Below are 22,768 nucleotides of genomic sequence, written 5' to 3'. Positions count from 1 at the left end.
CTACAGTTTCTGTACAGAAACCCACTTCATGTCTTCCTCAGATTTGAACACCTTGGGATGCTTCCATAGTGTCTACTTCATAATAGCCATAACTTCATAATAGTATTTTTCGATGAGCCTCAGTTTCGGTGCGTTGAGGGTCATATCCTTGGGTACGAAAGTGACCTCGTTGACTTCGTACCACTCCAGGACATCCTTTGAATAGTCAGTGGCACAAAGCTAGATCCGGCCAAAAGATCGTGGGGCCCTCGTGTTGCTTCAACAGAGAAAGCAGGCGCTTCTATAGACACTCCTTGAAGTAGATCTGCCCGTTTACAGTCCCGGTAGTCAGATTTTGTTGTTTGGTTCAACAATTAACAAATATTCTTGGGAAAAGAATCAATGCGAGGACCAAGGAAAAATATCTCGTAGTCTGTAAACCTAGTAAAACGAAAAAGCCTAAACAAAAGTGATTTCGGTGGAGAGCCGCAGTAAACCACCTCTTTGAACGAAGAACAGTGCCTGTTTGGCGGAAAACCCGAAGCTCAATCCACGGATAACGACTGGGTACAATACCCTGTGTGTAAGTTTTGGGCTCATTTTTCTTCTGCAGGCGTTGACCAGCCCAAGTAGCCACTTACTTACTTACTTAGGCGGCTTGCCGTCCTAAGACAAAGCCTGTTGAACAAAGTTTCTCCATGTAACTCGGTTGAGGGTTACCGCTCTTCAGTTCCTCGGACACCGAGTACTCTCCGCCAGATCTCACTCCACCTGGTTAACCAACTTGCTCGCTGCGCTCCTGGTCATCTTGACCCTACCGAATTTGAGGCGAACAACATCTTTGCAGGGTAGTTGTCCGGCATTCTTGCAACATGTCCTGTCAATCGTATCCGTCCAGCTTTAGCCACCTTTTGGATTCTGGGTTCGCCATAGAGTTGTGCGAGCTCATGGTTCATCCTCCGCCTCTATACTCCGTTCTCCTATACGCCGCCGAAGATCATTCTTAGCACTCGTCGTTCGAAAACTCCGAGCACCCGCAGGTCCTCCTCGAGCATTACCCATGTTTCATGCCCGTAGAGAACAAACGGTCTAATAACCGTCTTGTACAGGGTGCAATTTGTACGGGAACTTAGTCCAATTGGGAAAACGACTGTTGGATACTGTGGCGCTACCCGATGAAGGGTCCTTGGCTGCGTTGGTGGACGATTCAGTTACTAGACTGCAAAAAGTAGAAAGTATGTTAGAGCCTTTAATCGTCACTTGGACACTAGTAATATCAACCGCATCGAAACTATTCCAAGAAGGTGGATAATAGGTGGATTCACACCTACTTGAATCTACGATCGGTTCAAACTGTCAGTAATCAGGGGCTACCTGTCTTGAATCGTTATCAGTATATGCCAGAAGAGTGAAGTCCTCAAGACGACGGCGCGAAGAGTAGGAAATCGTTTTAACACTGGGTTACTGTGGAGAGACGATACGCGCCGGTTTCCTGATACCAACCTCGAGGTTTTAGTCTTGACCTTTATTTTTTTGAAGCGGTTATTCTAGACCCCCCCCCCTTATTAATGTAGCGACGTATCTGGTTTTGGGTTGTTTTTAGACACACAAATTGTGCTTCTTCTTCCGTCAACTGTAGAAACCACCGATCGAGAAGTTTTAATCTAACATGTTTTTACTTTCAGGACAACGACACTGTGCAGGCCCTTACGACTTGCAAGATACTGCGCGTGACTACTTTCCCCTACCGTCTCTTCATCAATTGTAAAATCACCGTTTCAAAAAAATATTAATAAATATGTTTGACCACATTTCAAGGTCAAGACTAAAACCTGGAAGTTGGTCTATTTTCATAGGAACGGAGCCTTTCTCCAAAAACCCGCGCTAAGAATCGCGGCTAACACGCTGACAGACGAACAATGTCACGCGCAGTACCTTGCAAGTCGTAAGGGCCTGCGCAGTGTTGTCGTCCTGAAAGTAAAAACAAGTTAGATTAAAACTTCTCGGTCGGTGGTTTTACAGTTGACGTTGGAAGAGGCACAATTTGTGTGTCTAAAAATAACCCAAAACCAGATACGTCGCTACCGTAATAAGGGGGATTGCTCCTTTTGTCTCGTTTTGTCCAGCGCCTCTATGGTTCAAAGGTACAAGTACCAGCGAGCCACACGCCCTGGCGGGTGTTGTGTGTTCGAATCCGGTTATAATCTCTGATTATAGGTTGGTTCGACCCTTGCACCTTCCAGCATTGGACAAAAGGTAGGAGTCAACGACAACTTGTTAAGCGTAGCTACCGATTAGCCCCCCCCCCCCCTGCGCTTCCTTTTCACCCTTTCCCCTCCAATTGGCCAAGCAGAGCGAACATAAAGTGAGCACTATGGACAAATTTAAGAAGCTCATTTCCAAGATCTGGGACGAGATGCCCATGGACCAGGTGCTTTCCGCGTGTGATTCTTTTGATAAACGTCTCAAGCTCGTCATAAAACACAAAGGGGGGTGCTTCCACCAAATATGTCGTAAAGGTTCTCAAACACTGCTTCAATAAAAATTGACTCAGAAAAGAATATCTTGTATTTTCATTTTTTAAACACATTTTTAAAGTGTATTCGAACTTATTGAACACCCTGTATATTCAATAATAATCGTACCCAATTATTTTACTTTAAAATGCTCGTACTGAAGCATTTTGTTCATTTATGGTTGTACCGAACCATATACTTAAATCAATAATAATCGTACCGAATCCTTTTACTTATCAATGGTCGTACCGAACCATTCAATTCATCTATGGTCGTACCAAACCATATACTCCATTCGACAATGGTCGTACTAGGGCTGCCTAACCGATAGTACCGAAACCGGTAAAATCGACTAATTTTTGAATACCGAAATACCGCTTTTGAAAAGGCAAAAAAAACGGCATTTCCGGTATTTTTTAATATCTTAGTTATTAAAACTTTGCTTCGAAAATATGTCTCCGATATCGAAATAGAAGTAAGTTTGATACAAGTTTGTAAAACTCATAGAAAAACAACTTGCTGTTAATACTGAAGAGACTCTTCGACTTCGTCATTAAATTGAAAAGCAGTAATTTCCCATCCCAAATGAAACTTGACGGGCTTATTGGAAATAATACTAATGAAATCTGCAACCTTTTCGCAGATTTCTTTCAAGAAGTATATACAACATTTACCGAAGAAGACCGCGACCAAGAATATTTCTCATTTATCCCCGAATTTTCTAACGACATATCTGTCTCTCAACTATCAGAAATTGACGTATTTGAAGCACTCAAAGGCTTGAATGCGTCAAAAGGGCCGGAGCCTGACGGAATAGCACCCATATTTCTCAAAAACCTGGCCGAAGAACTTGCTACACCATTACAACGCCTATTTAACATGTCTCTGAAAAATGGAAAATTCCCGAAAATATGGAAATCTTCGTATTTAGTCCCTATCTTCAAATCAGGAATAAAATCAGACATCCGAAACTACCGTGGAATTGCCATTATCGCTTGCATTCCTAAACTATTTGAATCAATTATAAATGAAAAAAAATTTCAACAAGTAAAACACAAAATTACAAGTCAGCAACACGGCTTTTTTAAAGGCCGCTCTACTGCCTCAAATCTTTTGGAATTTGTAACTTTTACTCTTAATGCAATGGACAGTGGCAACCACGTAGAAGCTATTTACACGGACTTTAGTAAGGCATTTGACAGAATAGACATACCATTATTAATCTTCAAATTAGGCAAAATTGGAATAGAACCGAAGCTCTTGAAATGGTTTCAATCATATTTAACGGAACGTAAACAAATTGTTCGCTTTCAAAATGCCCTCTCGGACCCTATTCAAGTCACCTCTGGGGTTCCCCTAGGTTCCCACTTAGGGCCACTTCTTTTCATTTTGCACGTAAATGATATTTCCTACATACTTAACCACTCAAAAGTACTTGTATATGCAGACGACATGAAAATATATATGGAAATAAAAAATGCCCATGACGTCGCAGTATTTCAGAATGAAGTCAATATATTCAACACTTGGTGCAACAAATCTTTACTAAACCTCAATGTAAAAATGTGTAACTCAATAGCATTTAGCAGGAAAATTCAAACTCCCTCTATTGACATATACTTAGGAAACAATATTGTACCAAAATGTAGAATTGTAAGGGATCTAGGAGTAATCTTAGACTCAAAACTAACATTTACAGAACATTACAATACCATTATTAACAAAGCAAATAGAATGCTGGGCTTTATCAAACGCTTCAGTCATAATTTCAAAGACCCATACACAATAAAACTTTTATACATTACATATGTAAGACCTATTCTGGAATATTGCAATATTGTATGGCACCCACAGACTGCGTTACACGAAGGACGCATTGAATCTGTTCAGAAACAATTTCTACTATACGCGCTTCGAAAACTTAACTGGACAGTATTTCCATTACCATCTCATGAAGCGCGCTGCATGCTCATCCATATACAAACACTTAAAGAACGTCGCGAACAAGCAATGCTTTACTTTATCAATGACATTATTTCTCAACGCATCCAGTCCGCAGATTTGCTTGCTCAATTAAACTTTTATGCGCCGAGTCGTAACCTTAGAACTAGAAAAATATTTTTGGAAAAATCATATAAGACCAATTATGCGAAAAATGGACCAGTCAATAACATGATGCGCCTTTATAATCAAAATTGCGAAAGAATTGACATCACTATGTCCAGAATCCAAATGAAACTACGACTTAGCTATAGGAATAATGTATAGTATATAAGTAAACATTGTAATAACATTATTGTATGTAGTCTACAAATGCTTGACGAATAAAACGAATTCTAAAACGAATTCTTCTAGCAATGAAGAGGGTGAAACTGTGGATCAAATGATTGAAGCTCTTGAGCCCGTTTCAGGCACAGTAGAGCATCTTTGCTGTTAAAATGTTTCACTGTATGAGCCAGACGTAGCGTTTCACTTTATTTTTGAACAATCTATACCTATAAAGAAGGATTTCTGTCTGTCTGTCTGTCTGTCTGTCTGTCTGTCTGTCTGTCTGTCTGTCTGTCTGTCTGTCTGTCTGTCTGTCTGTCTGTCTGTCTGTCTGTCTGTCTGTCTGTCTGTCTGTCTGTCTGTCTGTCTGTCTGTCTGTCTGTCTGTCTGTCTGTCTGTCTGTCTGTCTGTCTGTCTGTCTGTCTGTCTGTCTGTCTGTCTGTCTGTCTGTCTGTCTGTCTGTCTGTCTGTCTGTCTGTCTGTCTGTCTGTCTGTCTGTCTGTCTGTCTGTCTGTCTGTCTGTCTGTCTGTCTGTCTGTCTGTCTGTCTGTCTGTCTGTCTGTCTGTCTGTCTGTCTGTCTGTCTGTCTGTCTGTCTGTCTGTCTGTCTGTCTGTCTGTCTGTCTGTCTGTCTGTCTGTCTGTCTGTCTGTCTGTCTGTCTGTCTGTCTGTCTGTCTGTCTGTCTGTCTGTCTGTCTGTCTGTCTGTCTGTCTGTCTGTCTGTCTGTCTGTCTGTCTGTCTGTCTGTCTGTCTGTCTGTCTGTCTGTCTGTCTGTCTGTCTGTCTGTCTGTCTGTCTGTCTGTCTGTCTGTCTGTCTGTCTGTCTGTCTGTCTGTCTGTCTGTCTGTCTGTCTGTCTGTCTGTCTGTCTGTCTGTCTGTCTGTCTGTCTGTCTGTCTGTCTGTCTGTCTGTCTGTCTGTCTGTCTGTCTGTCTGTCTGTCTGTCTGTCTGTCTGTCTGTCTGTCTGTCTGTCTGTCTGTCTGTCTGTCTGTCTGTCTGTCTGTCTGTCTGTCTGTCTGTCTGTCTGTCTGTCTGTCTGTCTGTCTGTCTGTCTGTCTGTCTGTCTGTCTGTCTGTCTGTCTGTCTGTCTGTCTGTCTGTCTGTCTGTCTGTCTGTCTGTCTGTCTGTCTGTCTGTCTGTCTGTCTGTCTGTCTGTCTGTCTGTCTGTCTGTCTGTCTGTCTGTCTGTCTGTCTGTCTGTCTGTCTGTCTGTCTGTCTGTCTGTCTGTCTGTCTGTCTGTCTGTCTGTCTGTCTGTCTGTCTGTCTGTCTGTCTGTCTGTCTGTCTGTCTGTCTGTCTGTCTGTCTGTCTGTCTGTCTGTCTGTCTGTCTGTCTGTCTGTCTGTCTGTCTGTCTGTCTGTCTGTCTGTCTGTCTGTCTGTCTGTCTGTCTGTCTGTCTGTCTGTCTGTCTGTCTGTCTGTCTGTCTGTCTGTCTGTCTGTCTGTCTGTCTGTCTGTCTGTCTGTCTGTCTGTCTGTCTGTCTGTCCGTATGTTCCTTATAGAATCGAAAACTACAGAACCAATCGGCATGAAAATATGCATGTAGAGGTTTTTTGGGGCCAGGAAAGGTTTTAGTGATGGTTAGAAACCCCTCCCCCCACTAAGAGGGGGGGCTCCCATACAAATGAAACACAAATTTCTGCATAACTCGACAACTAATCAAGCAAATAGAACAAAATTTGGCATGTGGGTGTTTCCGGTGACAAGAATTTATTCTATGGTAAATTGAGACCCCTCCCCTCTTTATAAGGGGAATTATAACTCCTCTCCTCTTTAAAAGGGGGGGCTTCCATACAAATTTCCTCATAACTCGAGAACTAATCAAGCAAATGGAACCAAATTTGGCATGTGAAGGTTTTCGAGGGCAAGATTATTTTCTATAGTAAATTAGGACCCCTCTCCATTTTAAGAGGGGGGGCTCCTGTACCAAAGAAACACAAATTTCCTCATAACTCGAGAACTAATCAAGCAAATGGAACCAAATTTGACATGTGGGTGTTTTTGGAGACAAAAATTTTTTCTATGATGAACTGGGACCCCTCCTCACTTTAGGAGGGGGGGCTCCTATACAAATGAAATACAAATTTCCTCATAACTCGAGAGCTAATCAAGCAAATGAAACCAAATTTGGCACGCGAAAGTTTTCGAGGGCAAGAATATTTTCTTTGGTGAATTAGGACCCCTCCCAACTTTAAGAGGGGGGGCTCCTATACAAACGAAATACAAATTTCCTCATAACTCGAGAACTAATCAAGCAAATGGAACTAAATTTGGCACGTGGGTGTTTTTGGAGACAAAATTTTTTTCTATGATAAATTGGGACCCCTCCCCACTTTACGAAGGGGGGCTCCTATACAAATGAAATGCAAATTTCCTCATAACTCGAGAATTAATCAAGCAAATGGAACCAAATTTGGCATGTGAAAGTTTTCTAGGGCACGAATATTTTCTATAGTAAATTAGGACCCCTCCCCACTTTAAGAGGGGGGGCTCCTGTACCAAAGAAACACAATTTTCCTCATAACTCGAGAACTAATCAAGCAAATGGAACCAAATTTGACACGTGGGTGTTTTTGGAGACAAAAATTTTTTCTATGATGAACTGGGACCCCTCCTCACTTTAGGAGGGGGGCTCCCATACAAATGAAATACAAATTTCCTCATAACTCGAGAGCTAATCAAGCAAATGAAACCAAATTTGGCATGTGAAAGTTTTCGAGGGCAAGAATATTTTCTATGGTGAATTAGGACCCCTCCCAACTTTAAGAGGGGGGGGGGGGCTCCTATACAAACGAAATACAAATTTCCTCATAACTCGGGAACTAATCAAGCAAATGGAACCAAATTTGGCACGTGGGTGTTTTTGGAGTCTTGAATTCATTTTACGATAGTTAGAGACCTCTCACCCCTGTGGTAGGGGGATGTGGACTCTCATACAAATAAAACAGAAATTTTTGCGAAACTCAAAAACTAATCGAACTCGAGAAATTCGAGACTCTTCCATAAAACATTAGTCAATACAAGACCACAAAAACTATCTATAGTAACACTAGATCATTCAGTACGAGACGGTCGCGAGTGTTGCCGGTGACCCGCCGTCGGAAGCGCCGCCCACTGGGGGGTTTGCAAAACTCGAGATTGTGACAAAGATCATGCAAGATTCATGATTTATGTACAACACAGGTTAATTTGTGGCAATACGAAGTTTGTCGGGTCAGCTAGTTTACATATATTAAAGCCACCAAGCCCTCGAAGCAGGACCCGGCATCGTCGAAACAAATAAATGAAACTGACTTTCGCTTACCTTCGCTTCATACATGAAGCGATTTGTTTCATTTATTGAACAGAACGTTTCAAACAAGCTTTAGCTGACGTTTATGACTGTTTCAAGTGACTACAACTGAAAGTCAGGTAAGATTTGTTTAGCTTGACTAGGTTGATTATAATATGCATTGCATTGATAGGAAAATTACTTAAATTTACTTAAATTTAATTGCCTTCAAAGGTACTGCCCTTCTACTGAATATTTGATAGAAAAGTACAAATAAAACTTTAAAGCCGATCGTCATGATGAAGTAAAACCAGACTAAACTAAAACTAAACTAAAATAAAACGCTGATTAAAGCCAGTTTCGAAGCAAAGCGGTGCTGCTTCAGTTGAACTTGAAACCGAAGTTTCATTGCTTCATTCTTGAGTGACGATTTGTACTTGAAGGTGCCGTTGTCAGGCCCTAGTGGTGATAGTGGTAGTAGTGGTAGTAGTGGTGGTGGTGGTGGTAGTGGTGGTGGTGGTGGTGGTGGTGGTGATGATGATGATGATGATGATGATGATGATGATGATGATGATGATGATGATGATGATGATGATGATGATGATGATGATGATGATGATGATGATGATGATGATGGTGACGATCTCTGTATTGAACCTTAATTAACACGTGTCATTTATTTCTGGGATTTTAAAAGCAGTTTTAATGCTTAAAACAAAAGATTATTGAAAATTTATTATTGCGTTCTTTGCGTCTGTCAGAACCCAATGATAAATTTTTGTGACCATATCTTTTGTTTTAAATATTAAAACTGCTTTCAAAATCCCAGAAATCAATGACGCGTGTTTGAACTAAAGACCTTTGAAGAAATACAAAATGTTCCAATACAATTTGCTCTAACGAATTGATCATTGGGGCAAATCAGTAATATTTTGTTTTAATCTATATGTGTGAGTGAGCAAAGAAATAAGCTTTTCCTTCGAAACATATGTTTTCTCTGAATGTAACAAGCACCCTGAAAGCTAGCGTTCAAAACTCGACGGGACCATCTCAAGTGACCCCATTATCGATTCGAGCAGTTGAATCCTGCTGATGCCTACTGTAGCCGCCGAGCACAACTTTTCAACTTATTGGCTCGAAACGGAAAAGATAAACTTTCGCCAGAGGAAAATTAAATTAAATCACCAACCAACCAACCACCCATATCGCCTCGCGCTTTTGGGCTCTCGTTGCTCCCACTGTGGGTATTGCGAAAAGCCTCCTACGAGGATAATCAACAATTACCGTGGCCCGGGTGCTTCGTCCTAGACGACAACCGACTGCGAGAGGAGCGCGCGCGCGCGTTCGTTTCACTGTAACGTAAGTAATGTTTATTAAATTTGAACGTAATCAGACTCCGGTCGTTCATTTGCACGACGCTCGCTTTCGGCTGTACACTGTCAACACTTGGAATTGGAAAACCGGGTCGGCTCAAGGGTTTGCGTTTGTTCATCTGTTCTTTTGAATTTGGCCTTCCCCAGCTGGCAGGCTGGTAGGAACCGGCGAGCAAGGCTTTTCGCATTTGTTTCCATTTAGGCATCATTGAGTGATATTGTTTCGAGCGAGAAAGTTCATTTGGTACCAACCCCCCCTAGGAGGAATGGGATGGTTTCGGCGGTAGTTGGCGGAAAACTTTCGTTTAGACAACGTCTTATAAATTGATGTGAAAGTAGAGAACTAACAGATTAATCACCAAAGTGATTCACGAATAAGCAAGACGGGGGATGTTGTGCTAAGACAGCTGCCGCTTTGCATAATGAACTGCCGCATAATGAACTGCGATTATACTGCTCACTATGGATTCTATGGAGGTCGTTAAACACGTAAGAGCTTTTTGTGAAAATTTTGTATCTAAAATGTCACAACATGGGGTACATAATAAAATTCGTTTAAAGAAAGTTTGTGCTGAGGTGCAAATTTGGTCATCATCGGTTGTCGAATCAACTTCAGATCCATATCAACCATCGCCATCAATCTTCTAGAATTTGTTCCTTATTTGTGAACCTTTCGTGTATGGTACCTTTGTACCGTCATGCACGCACTTGGTTGAGATTTGTATCTGATGTGTTTTATTGCTCTGAACTTAACTTGGTTTAGCAGCTTACGTAGTACTACTAGACGCTATTAGTAGTTTCGCCAGTGCTTTCGTCAGGATTCAATTCGAAAAGTCAATTTCAAAATGTTCCGCCGATTCCAAATCACCCACCATCATCGGTGTCACGTAGCCACGTACGCATAAACAATGTTCGCGTAGCCACTCGACATGCCAAAACCCGAGCCCGGGGCAGGGAGGCGGTAAAATACCATAATTTATGTTTCCACTCAGCAGCGTCATTCTTTCGGGAAGTTGGCCAGGCTGGGTAAAGAACGGGTGTCCTTGTTCGGCCAACGAGACGAAAGCCAAGTGACGTGATTTGTGTTATTACACACATAATGTTGGTCCTTTATTCGTACCGCCAGTCGGCGCTGCCGCTTGTTTGGTGCTCAGCCGTGCTTTCGTGAGAAATACGTCAAAATTCAATAAAAAGATTAAGATTAATCATAACGATAATGTATCTACAGCATAAATAATAACACACGGTCGACCTAGCTTATCCTTTGGCCTGCACGCTCCGGTTGGGATGGTGCGCCCAGTTCTTTGCAGCAAGGGATCTACAATGCCCCGCACGGTTGAAGGAGTCTATTTTTATTTACGACGTGTCACCGTAGCATAGGGTTTCTTTCTTTCGCTAGTGGACGCACCATATGGAACGACGACGATAATAAAGCGTGCCTCACGGTTGATAAACGAAGAGCTGCAGCCCCGGTCGGTAAATGACTGGCTGAATATTGATAAAGGATGAGCGCTCCTACTAAAGTGGGGACATTTCCAGGAAGCATAACCCGTTCCAAAACACACAGACTGGATAGGCGATATGAATGATAACAGCGATTTTTTCTCGCTTTTTGTTCGATTTGCGACAGCAAGGCACGTGTTCTTTGTCATTGAGCTCAGAAATTATTGGCAACATTATTGCCCTGGAGCTGTGACTCAACAAATGGTATTTGACTGATCAGGCTAGGTTACACGACATGAAATCTTAGTTTCAAACCAATCATTCCAACTATATGGTTGTCACAGCGTAGCTTATAGAAAAACAAATTGATTTTCCTATCGATGCTAATCCAAAAAGTTACCATCTATCGGAATATCCCCATGGATACCGGGGATCCGAAGCGATTGTGCTACCCAGAAAAGACATCAATCCCATTAAACCGGAATTCAATCAGCAGTTCGACGCAACAAACCGTCTGTTTCGTGGATACAGCGGACCGATTGAACAAGCGCCGATTTCTGTATCCAATAAACGGCCAAATGTGCTCCCGTTCGAGCCGCCGCTGCTGCCGCTGCTACTAAGGCTATATGTTTCCGGCGTATCCGGGTTTAGGCTGAGCTGTGACGCTGCTGGCTGGCTGATACCAGCGGCGACAGCCATATATTCCAATTTGATCGGTACACGCGGGAATGGTTATTGCCGTACGACTGTTGCATTTATTGCAAGGATCAACGGGTCTCCGCGCGATTGGTTGACTGGCTGGCACCACGCCGAGGGCTCACCACCGCTGAGGATTTTCGCCTTTATTGACGTTGTTGGGACAACCGATTGGCCGGGCTCGGTGTCATCAGCTGCCGGCATGATTGAAGGTGAAATGAATTCTTGTAAAAGCAATAATGCGATTTACTGGCAGCCTGTAAAAAAGAAAGTATTATCCGGCGTTTTTTTGCTCCTGGCTCAACGGGTAACGGAATTCAGTCGATGGCGGGTAAAAACGGCTGCCGTACGGATATTGAGTGAACTAAAGATGTATCGCAATTCAATAGTTGTTTTTCCCCTCTTTTGGTTATATTTTTTTTCGATTTTTACTATTAGCAGTTAGAACGTATGGCTGACTTAACACTGAGGCCAATAGCGTTGGACTTGTGATCTATACGTCGAAAACAAAATATATGGGAAGAAGCTGTAAGACGAAATTGAATCTTTGGTCCCACTGGTGGCTGTCGGTAATAACACTAACAGAGAAATACAAAGACGTATTATGGCAGAACACCGTGCTGATTTTGGAGCAAAATTCGCCACATCATCTACAAAACACTGATTGGACCGGTCATGAGAAATGGATTATGTTTTCGGAGAACCAACATGCTCTTGGTGTGTTTAAACGTGTTGCTCACCATCTACGGTGCAAGGCTCGTAGATTCCGGAGAAGGCGACCCAATCATGAATTACACCAGCTACTAAAAAAACCAACCGTCGTGAAAATCATCCGGCTGCGGTTGCGGTTGGCTGGCAAGGTTCATAGCCTCTTATTCAGCAACTCCTATATCTACCTCCTCGTGGTACCAGCCGGGATACGAGCAACTTTGGTGGAGATCGGGTAACCAACCCCGGTGGAAGCCAAGGTCATATGCTGACAGGAAAGGAGGGCTCTTTCGAGCATCGTTGGCCCTCTGGCGAAACAGGGGGTTGGTGTAGCAGGCTTTGCAAGCCGTCACCACGAAAAATACTAATGCACGGAACGAAGAACAAATAAATTCTTACTGTAACAATCGGAATAGACCCACGCGACGAAAAAGGCCTATGGATTGGAAACTCGGGACGTGGAACTGCCGATCTCTCAACTTGCAAGGGAGCACTCGAGTACTCTCCGACGTATTGAAGAGCCGCGATTTCGACGTCGTAGCGCTGCAGGAGGTGTGCTGGAAGACGTACGGTGCTCAACGGTACGTACGTTCAGAGATGGACATACCATCTACCAGAGCTGCGGCAACACACACGAGCTGGGTACAGCTTTCATAGTGATGGGCGAGATGCGGAAACGGATGATTGAGTGGTGGCCAATTAATCCTCGAATGTACAGGTTGAGAATCAAGGGCCGGTTCTTCAATATAAGCATCATCAACGTGCACAGCCCTCATATCAGAAGTACCGATGACAACAAGGATGAATTCTACGCGCAGTTGGAGAGTGAATACGACTGCTCAAGATCGTCATCGGGGATTTCAATGCTCACGTCGGCCAGGAGGAGGAATACAAACCGGTGATTGGAAGGTTCAGTGCACACCAGCGAACCAATGAAATGGGCCTACACCTACACCTGGAGGTCACCAAATCAGACAGAATTACAGATCGACCACGTTTTGATCGACAGTCGGCACTTCTCAGTGATGGTTAAGATGCGCCCAAGACTCTCCGTTGTTAACAACATTCGGTACCGACGCCAGCCTCGGTTAGATCTCGCGCGGCTGAAGCAGCCAGACGTCGCCGCAAACTACGCGCATTCACTCGAAGCTGCGCTGCCGGAAGAGGACGAACTGGACGAAGCCCCTCTCGAGGACTGTTGGAACACTATCAAAACAGCCATCAGCAGTGTAGCGGAGAGCTCCATCGGGCATGTGGCCCAGAATTAGCGGAACGATTGGTTTGACGATGAATGTAGGAGGGTGATGGATGAGGAGAACGCTGCGCGGGCGGCCAAGATGCGCAGTGCCATAAGTCAGAACATGGAAAGACACAAACAGAAGAAGATGCAGCGAAACCAAATCTTTCGGGAGAAAAAGCTCAACCTGGAAGAGCAGGAATATGCAGAGTTGGAGCGGCTGCATCGTTCTCAGGAAACGCGGAAGTTCTACCAGAAACTGAACAGATCCCGCAAAGGCTTTGTGCCGCGAGCCGAAATGTGTCGGGATAAGAGTGGCAGTATTCTGACGGACGATCGTGAGGTGACCGATAGGTGGAAGCAGCACTTCGACGAACACCTGAATGGCGCCCAGGCGGAAAACCATGGCGGCGCGGAAAGCGATGTCGACGGTGCAGCAAACAGGCAAGAGGTGCCAGCCCCAACGATAGGCGAAGTTAAGGAGGCCATCATGCAGCTAAAGAACAACATGTTAGCTGGAAAAGATGGCATCGGAGCGGAGCTTATTAAAATGGGACCAGAAAAGCTGGCCGTTTGTATGCACCGACTAATTGTTAGAATTTGGGATACGGAACAGCTACCGGAGGAGTGGAAAGATGGGGTTATCTGTCCGATCTACAAAAAGGGCGACAAGTTGGACTGTGAGAACTATCGAGCGATCACCGTTCTCAATGCCGCTTATAAAGTGCTATCCCAAATCATTTTCCGCCGTCTATCACCAATTGCGAATAGATTTGTGGGTACTTATCAAGCCGGCTTCGTCGAAGGTCGGTTTACAACGGATCAAATATTTACACTGCGGCAAATCCTCCAAAAGGGCCGTGAATACAGAGTTCCGACTCCAAAGCCGCATATGTTACCATCAACTGAATAGAGCTATGGAAAATCGTGGACGAGAACAGCTTCCCCAGGAAGCTCATCAAACTGATTGAATCTACGATGGATGGTACACAGTGCTGTGTTCGGATTTCGGGTGGATTGTCAAGTTCATTCGAATCACACAGAGGGCTTTGTCAAGGTGATGGTCTTTCATGCCTGCTGTTCAATACAGCGCTACAAGCTGTTATGAACCTAGCGGATATCAACACGCGGAGCACGATATTCAACAAATCTAGTCAATTCGTCTGCTTTGCCGATGACATGAGTATTATCGGCAGAACATCTGTGGCGGTGGCTGAACAGTACACCAGACTAAAGCGCGAAGCAGAAAAGATTGGGTTAAAGGTAAATACGTCTAAAACAAAGTACATGCTGGCCAGCGGAACCGATGCCTAACGACACTGCTTGGGCAGTAGTATACTGATCGACGGCGATGAGTTTAAGGTAGTCGATGAATTTGTCTATCTTGGCTCACTGGTAACCAGCCGTGAGATTCGGAGGCGTATTATCAGCGGAAGTTACTATGGGCTCCACAAGCAATTGCGGTCGACCAGACTAAGTCCCCGTACAAAGTGCACCCTGTACAAGACGCTTATTAGACCGGTTGTTCTCTACAGGCATGAAACATGGACAATGCTCGAGGAGAACCTGCGAGTGCTCAGAGTTTTCGAACGACGAGTGCTAAGAACGATCTTTGGCGGCGTACAGGAGAACGGAGTATGGAGGCGGAGGATGAACCATGAACTCGCACAGCTCTATGGCGAACCCAGTATCCAGAAGGTGGCTAAAGCTGGACGGATACGATGGGCAGGGCATGTTGCAAGAATGCCGGACAACTACCCCGCAAAGATGGTGTTCGCCTCAAGTCCGGTAGGAACAAGACGACCAGGAGCGCAGCGAGCAAGATGGTTAGACCAGGTGAAGCGAGATCTGGCGGAGAGTACCCGTTGTCCGAGGAATTGGAGAGCGGTAGCCCTTAACCGAGTTACATGGAGAAACTTTGTTCAACAGGCTTTGTCTTAGGACGGCAAGCCACCTAAGTAAGTAAGGGTTTCGTATGTAGAGTGATCTGGTTTGAGCGCCAAATGTTTCGTAGACCTGCAAAAGCACCCCTGGCCTTCCTGATCCGTGTGGCTATATCAGGCTTGGTACCACCATCGGGCGTTGTCTGGCTACCATATATTGAAAGGCGCCTACCTGCTCAACTTGTTGTCCCGCCACTGTGAAGTTGGTGGAATTGTCAGTGTTCACTACCATAGACTTAGTTTTTGCTGCATTGACTGTGAGACCAGCTGCCTGGGAGCTTTCGGAGAGGTCATCTAACTTGCTCTGCATTTCGTTTCAGTGTTGTGCGAGCAAGACAATGTCGTCCGCTAGGTTGAGGTCAATTGCTCCAACTAATATCTCATCCATAACGATGAGAAACAGAAGCGGTAATAAAATGCAGCCCTGTCTCACGCCAGCAGTAACCCTTATGGGGTCGGACAAGACGCCGTCGTGCAAAACCTTGCATGAGAACGCCCCGTACTGAGCCTCGATGAGATGGACTAGCTTATCTGGAACTCCTTTACGCCTAAGTGCGCCCCAGATGTTTTCGTGGTTGAGCCGGTCGAACACCTTTGCGAAATCAACGAACACCAGCAGAAGAGAGTCCTGGAATTCGGTGATCTGCTCCAATATAATGCGGAGCGTTGTGATATGGTCTACACATGATCGGCCAGCACGGAATCCAGCTTGCTGCCGCCGGAGAGTAGCGTCGATCTTCTCCTGGATCCGGTTGAGGATTACCTTACAGAGTACTTTGAGACTAATACACAGCAACGTGATGCCACGCCAGTTACCGCATTCAGTTAGGTTTCCTTTCTTAGGGACTTTGACCAATATGCCCTGCATCCAGTCCACCGGAAAAGTTGCGGTTTACCAAATATTGCTGAAAAGCTGATGCATCAACTGGGCTGACAAAGATGGGTCAGCTTTGAGCATTTCGGCTGAAATACAGTCTATCCCTGGTGCTCTATCGGATTTCATACTCTTGATGGCTGCTACAATTTCATCCAGCGATGGCGCCTCCGAGTTGACGCGATTAATTCGACGAACTGTAGGCGTCATACGCTGCTTGTTTTGTTGGTCTCTGACATTTGAAACTCGGAAGAGTTGTTTAAAATGTTCAGTCCATCGCTTAAGCTGTTCTGTACGGTCAGTCAGTAGCTGACCAGCTCTGTCCTTTAGCGGCATCTTTGTATTCATACTGGCACCACTAAGGTGGCGAGAAATATCGTACAACAAACGGATATCACCATTGGCGGCGGCGGTTTCTCCTTGTTCGGCTAGGGAGTTAGTCCAGGCTCTCTTGTCCCACCTACAAGCACGTTTGACAGCCCTCTCCAGTTCGGCGTATCGTTGACGGGCAGCTGTCTTAGCCGATCTGGTGCGCGCTCGCTCAATGCCGGCTTTCGCTTCTCTCCGCTCGTCGATCTTCCTCCAAGTTTCATCCGAAATCCACTCCCTCCGCCCCACAGTAGGACCATTCTGGAAAAAGGCGGTCAAAAGTCTTTTCTCGCTTTTCCTGACGTTTTCGAGCTTAGGTGTCTTAGAAGAAGTTGCATAAAAAAGTATTCTGCATCTAATGACATCTATACCTATAAAAACCTATAAAAATGCAGAACATGCTTTCTTCATATGCCCGCGTTTCGCGGGCGTGGGAAGCAACATGATGGCAGTGAGCGGACAGGACACTACTCCGGATAACTTAATCCAAAGGATGTGTTCTAGCTCGGACGTCTGAGGAGCGGTCAATGCGGCTGCTACCCAGATCTGACTTGAGCTACAAAACCGCTGGAAAGCCGATCAACAGCGAATAAACAGCCTAACTACCATAGTCCAGTGGTTATCTAAGAGTGTGCGTTAAGCACAATAGCCCCTCCCTGAAGTAATACCGATAAGGTGGTGCCAGGGGCGATTGAAGCTGGAGACTCGAGTAGGGTTTTAGTGGGTCTGGACCCTCACGCCCCAGTAGGGGGGTCGGGATACCAAACCCCACTCTCTGAGTTGTCTTCTCAGGTGTCTGATAGCAAATTTCCCTACTCGTTAAAAAAATACCTGTAAAAAAGGATTTCTGTCTGTCTGTCCGTATGTTCCTTATAGAATCGAAAACTACTGAACCGATCGGCTTGAAAATTTGCATGTAGAGGTTTTTGGGACCCCTCCCCCCACTAAGAGGGGGGGCTCCCATACAAATGAAACACAAATTTCTGCATAACTCGAGAACTAATCTAGCAAATAGAACAAAATTTGGCATGTAGGTGTTTTTGGTGAGAAGAATTTATTCTATGGTAAATTGAGACCCCTCCCCTCTTTAGAAGGGGAATTATGACTCCTCTCCCCTTTAAGAGGGAGGGCTTCCATACAAATGAAATACAAATTTCCTCATAACTCGAGAACTAATCACGCAAATGGAACAAAATTTGGCATGTGAAAGTCTTCGAGGGCAAGAATATTTTCTATGACGAATTAGGACCCCTCCCCACTTTAAGAGGGGGGCTCCTATACAAACGAAATACAAATTTCCTCATGATTCGAGAACTAATCAAGAAAATGGAACCAAATTTGGCATGTAGGTGTTTTTGGAGGCAACCATTTTTTCTATGATGAATTAGGACCCCTTACCTTTTTAGGAGGGGGGGCCCATACAAACGAAATACAAATTTCCTCATAACTCTAGAACTAATCAAGCAAATGGAACCAAATTTGGCATCTGGGTGTTTTTGTAGGTAAAAATATTTTCTATGGTGAATTAGCACCCCTCCCCACTTTAGGAGGGGGGACTCCTAAACAAATGAAAAACAAATTTCCTCATAACTCGAGAACTAATCAAGCAAATGGAACCGAATTTGACATGTAAGTGGTTTTGGAGGCAAGATTTTTTTCTATGGTGAATTGAGACCCCTCTCCTCTTTAGAAAAACGAGTTATGACCACTTTAAGAGGGCGGGCTTCCTTACAAATGAAATGCAAATTTCCTCTTATCTCCAGAACTAATCAAGCAAATGGAATCAAATTTGGCATGTGAGAGTTTTAGGTGGCAGAAATTTTTTCTATGGTGAATTTCGACCCATTCCTCTTTTTAGAGGGGGAGCTCCCATACAAATGAAATACAAATTTCCTCATAATTTGAGCACTAATCAAGCAAATGGAACCAAATTTAGTATGTGGGGTTTTTAGGGGGCAGAAATTTTTTCTATGATGAATTAAGACCCCTCCCCTGTTTAGGAGGGGGGCTCCCATACAAATGAAATACAAATTTCCTTATAACTTGAGAACTAATCAAGCAAAAGAAACCAAATTTATCATGTGGGAGATTTTGGAGTCTTGAATTTATTTTGATAGTTAGAGACCTCTCACCCCTGAGGTAGGGGGATATGGACTCTCATAGAAATAAAACAGAAATTTTTGCTCAAAACTCAATTGAAACTCAAAAACTAATCGAACTCGAGAAATTCGAGACTTTTCCATAAAACATTAGTCAATAACAAGACCACAAAAATTATCTATAGTAACACTAGATCATCCAGGACGAGACGGCCGCGAGTGTTACCGGCGACCCACCGTCGGAAGCGCCGCCCACTGTGGGGAGGCAACTTCCCGCAGAAATCACTACTGTCTAGGTTTATTTGCTTTCCTAGGTCTATCTGGGTTTCCTGGAACGAGCGACAGCGAGTAAGGAGAGGATCGCGTAATGGTACTTTCCACAAAAAAGTTTTCCGTGAAATGGTACACTCCGCTTAAGGTTTTTCGCAAAATGATATTCGGCGAAATGTTGTACAATCATGGCGAATATTACTATCCGCTTTCTGGTTATGCAATGAGGGGACAGGGGAGTTGTTTTCTACTTTACTGTGAGGAAAAATTGCAAATTTGTATACTAAACTACCCATTCCTGGTAACTAATAAGCAGTGCTGGGCACCGCTAATTCGCTAATTCGCTAACCGACCAATCGAGAAATGCTAGTTATACTTTATAATTTATACTCAGACTAGCCGAATTGTTGCTGGGCTATGATTCCAAATGAAGTGCCGCTGTTTATTTTAAAATTAATAAACTGTAAAGCATTCTATCCATTATAATAGGTTTTGATCTTAGGTAAATTAAGAAAAGCCATGTAATAAATGTAAATTACAAATAATTTGTACAGCGATAGATTACAATGCAAGTTATTGTGATATGTTTAAAAATAAACAGTAACCGTTAATTTGCAATTTGCGATTAGTGATTAGCGAAATTTCCACGATTATCGAGCAAATTGTATCGGTTAGCGAATTAGCGAATTAGCGGTGCCCAACACTGCTAATAAGCATTAACATGAGCAGCAAATCGGCGTATTTGGCATTTTATACTGCACGTCGTTGTATATTAGCTTTTTGACTGCATAGGTGTTGTAAATTGGCATCCAAAATTGTATTCAAATTCTTCGTGTCGGTAATTAGCTGTAAATTAGCATTGTCAGCCAGCCAGCAGATCCAACTCCTCTTTCTCGAGTAGCATTTTCACCTCGTATGCCAGAGTAGAGCAAGACCTCCCCGGATGATGTCCTGTGTTCGCCAATACCCGGCCAGCGGATATCGTTCAGCCCCAGGATTTCAAGCTTCAGGCTGCTAGCTTCCCTTGCTAGTTGAGCCAGCTTGTCCTGCTGGGCAAGGGTCAGTATATTCCATGTTCCGATTCGTGTCCGTGTTTTCATGCTAAAGGTCGTTGCCAATAATCCAGAGATTTCTTCTTTCATTTTCGATAACTTTTTTGTGTTCCGGAACAGTAGGCTGTTAACCTAAGGTCAATATCCCGCTGATGGGGCTGCCATCTTAATGTGGGCGGGAGCCACTGTGCCCCCTTTCCTGTTAGCATACGACAACCGAAGTTGCGTAGCCCAGCCAGTACCTCGTGAAGGTAGGAATAGGAGTTGAAAAATGCCCTGCAACAAATCTTCCATATCTCGTCAACCACTGAACCGATTTTCATGAAATTTTTACAACGTTCATGAAAAAAGGGTCAGTGCTTCTGGCAATAAAATTATATGGGATACGGGGTAACTTGCAACAGTTATCAACTTTGAGTGCAAGTAAAAACATATCAGCAACGCATTTGAGAACGTTTAAGTAATACGAAGTTATTAGGTCTAGAATAGAATAATGTCACAAATTGAGAAAATATATAATAATTTTGCAGGAAAAGCCCGAAAACATGTATCTTCTAACCTCTGCACTAATCTCGTGACTTGCCTAATATACATCGATGACAGTTCTCCATCCATTACACGGTATGCTGTACACAATTATTTTTTAAACATTCAGTTGCTTGATTCTAAACTAAATTCCAGCCTATATAGTGTGTCAGTCTTTTTAAATTGTTTCAACTCGCGCCATGAACTATTTAGTTGTGATTCTGCACACTTCATACTGTTTTATTTGGTGCAAAAAGGCTTTCAAGGTGTTTAACTTCTGTTACACTCGCTGAAACTACAGTTCGGTAGCTTGTTGCCACTGTGGCGCTGGAGTCTTCGTTACAGTCCGAATAAGGTTCTTATAATGTTTGATGAAGTAGACACGCGACAAACGATTCAGCCTTCTATCGGTCCGACGAACACGAAGCAGTGCGTAGATACAATTCTTTTTTTTTTTTGTCAGTAAAATAAATTAAATCAGCATTAATGAATTGGAACGCCTTTAACGGTCTACTTTTCCCACTCGTATTCTGGTTCTTCGTTTGCCGCGAAATATTGATCCCGACACAGATACCGAGATTCCTCCATCTGCTGCTGCTGCTGAAAGCATCCTCGCATAACAACGGGATAGCTCTTGCTCATCCCGTTGATGTTGTAGGTCATTGCTTACATTACTGTCATGCCAGAGCATCTCAGCATCTCGAAAATGTGCTGCGGATCCATCAGTACCCCCAGGTTTCTCTTCGGGAGGGGTTCAACTACACAACCACAAGCATTAAACAGGGGGACGGCACGGTCCAACTGATTTCAGCGGACAAAATTTATGGCTGAGTAATAAAATGTGCCCCCGCATCGTTGTTTTTCGGCCGAGACAATTAAATAGCCCTCCATCCATTATATGGCGACCTATTGTTGACAATTGGACATCCCCAGTGTAATCCCTGGACCAGACCACCCCAGCTCCGAGGAGGGTGATAATAAGTTCCTAGAATGTGCGGCAGGAATCGGTGTTATCGTAATTTATGTGTAATGAAATGTAGATTTAACAATCCGTTACTATCCATCGTACGCCGTTTGAGCAGAGAGCAGTGAGGGGTTGATAGAAGCTATTGCAAACGTTCCCACATCCCGGACTTCGGAATGGGGTTGGGTGATGTTCGCATTACACTTACCAGTGATTTCCATTCATTCGTTTGAAAGAAAAAACACGGTTGTAAAAAATGGGTTTAATTTATCCATTGGATATGCTGCCTGTAATTGATTTTTATTTACTTAAAGGTTTTACCCGAAGCAAAAAATAGTAAAACCTTTCATGCACCGTAACATGCACCTTTTGAACAGTGTCGATGGGAGCTATATTATCACCCGTTCCTCCACTATTGAAAAAAGTACAAATCGGCATGTCCTGGCTATCCTGGAAATAGAAACAAAGAGAGACTTAGTTGTTCCGGCCACTGACTACTTGCTCCACATCCGTGAGTTTGTCCGGTTGGTTAACGTGCAGGAGGGGGCAGCTCATTTATCTACATCGATCCCGATCGTAAAGATGGATTATTTGAATTTTAGATTAGATAGTTGGTGTTCTTTTTTATGTGTATTCGCTCGAGCGTCTGCCAACATGCAGGTTAGGCGGGTATGTCTGTGTGTGCAAACATAATGGTAGCCACATTTATAAATTATGGTGATCATTCAGCCGGTCCTTTGGTGACTACAGGGAAGAAGCAGCAGCCATTACTCTGATTGGAAACTTTCTCCTCGGTTAACTGTTTGCGAAACGATTGAATAGCAACCATGCGAACAACGTACCCCGTGCAGATTAATATTGATATCTGGTCTGTTTGTTTTTTTTCTAACCCATTTCTGGGTAAAGAGTGCAAAAATTTCAGCCTGGAAACTCTGGAGCGTCTAACATTCTAGTCACACCTTCTGCAAAATAATAAATTTTAAAATTTTTTTTTTTCGCACCATTGCTACTGAGCTTCACAATTGTTGACAGGTTGTTCTCCCCAGGATTAAGCTAAGTTATGTTTTCCAAAAAAATCTGATCGAAGAGGAAAAGTTCTGGGTGAGCGATTGACAGTTGTGGCGCTCCTAAAATTGGGTTGTCTTCCAAGTAAATAAACAATTCGTAAATTGTTTATGTAACA

The 22,768-nt window shown here is 43.7% G+C and overlaps 1 protein-coding gene across 1 annotated transcript in view; it reads right to left on the bottom strand.

The window, feature by feature from the left end:
• Positions 1-21,284, bottom strand: part of LOC128745500 (uncharacterized) — a 63,503-nt gene extending 42,219 nt beyond the window's left edge. The window contains exon 1 of the mRNA XM_053842574.1: positions 21,136-21,284. Coding sequence (XP_053698549.1) covers positions 21,136-21,284 — 149 coding nt within the window. The remainder of the gene's footprint in view (positions 1-21,135) is intronic.
• Positions 21,285-22,768: the final 1,484 nt, after the last annotated feature.

This window comes from Sabethes cyaneus, chromosome 1 (genome assembly GCF_943734655.1).
Source record: "Sabethes cyaneus chromosome 1, idSabCyanKW18_F2, whole genome shotgun sequence".
NCBI classification, from domain to species: domain Eukaryota; kingdom Metazoa; phylum Arthropoda; class Insecta; order Diptera; family Culicidae; genus Sabethes; species Sabethes cyaneus.
Note: the sequence above shows the minus strand (reverse complement) of the source record. Positions and strands in the feature narration are given on the sequence as shown.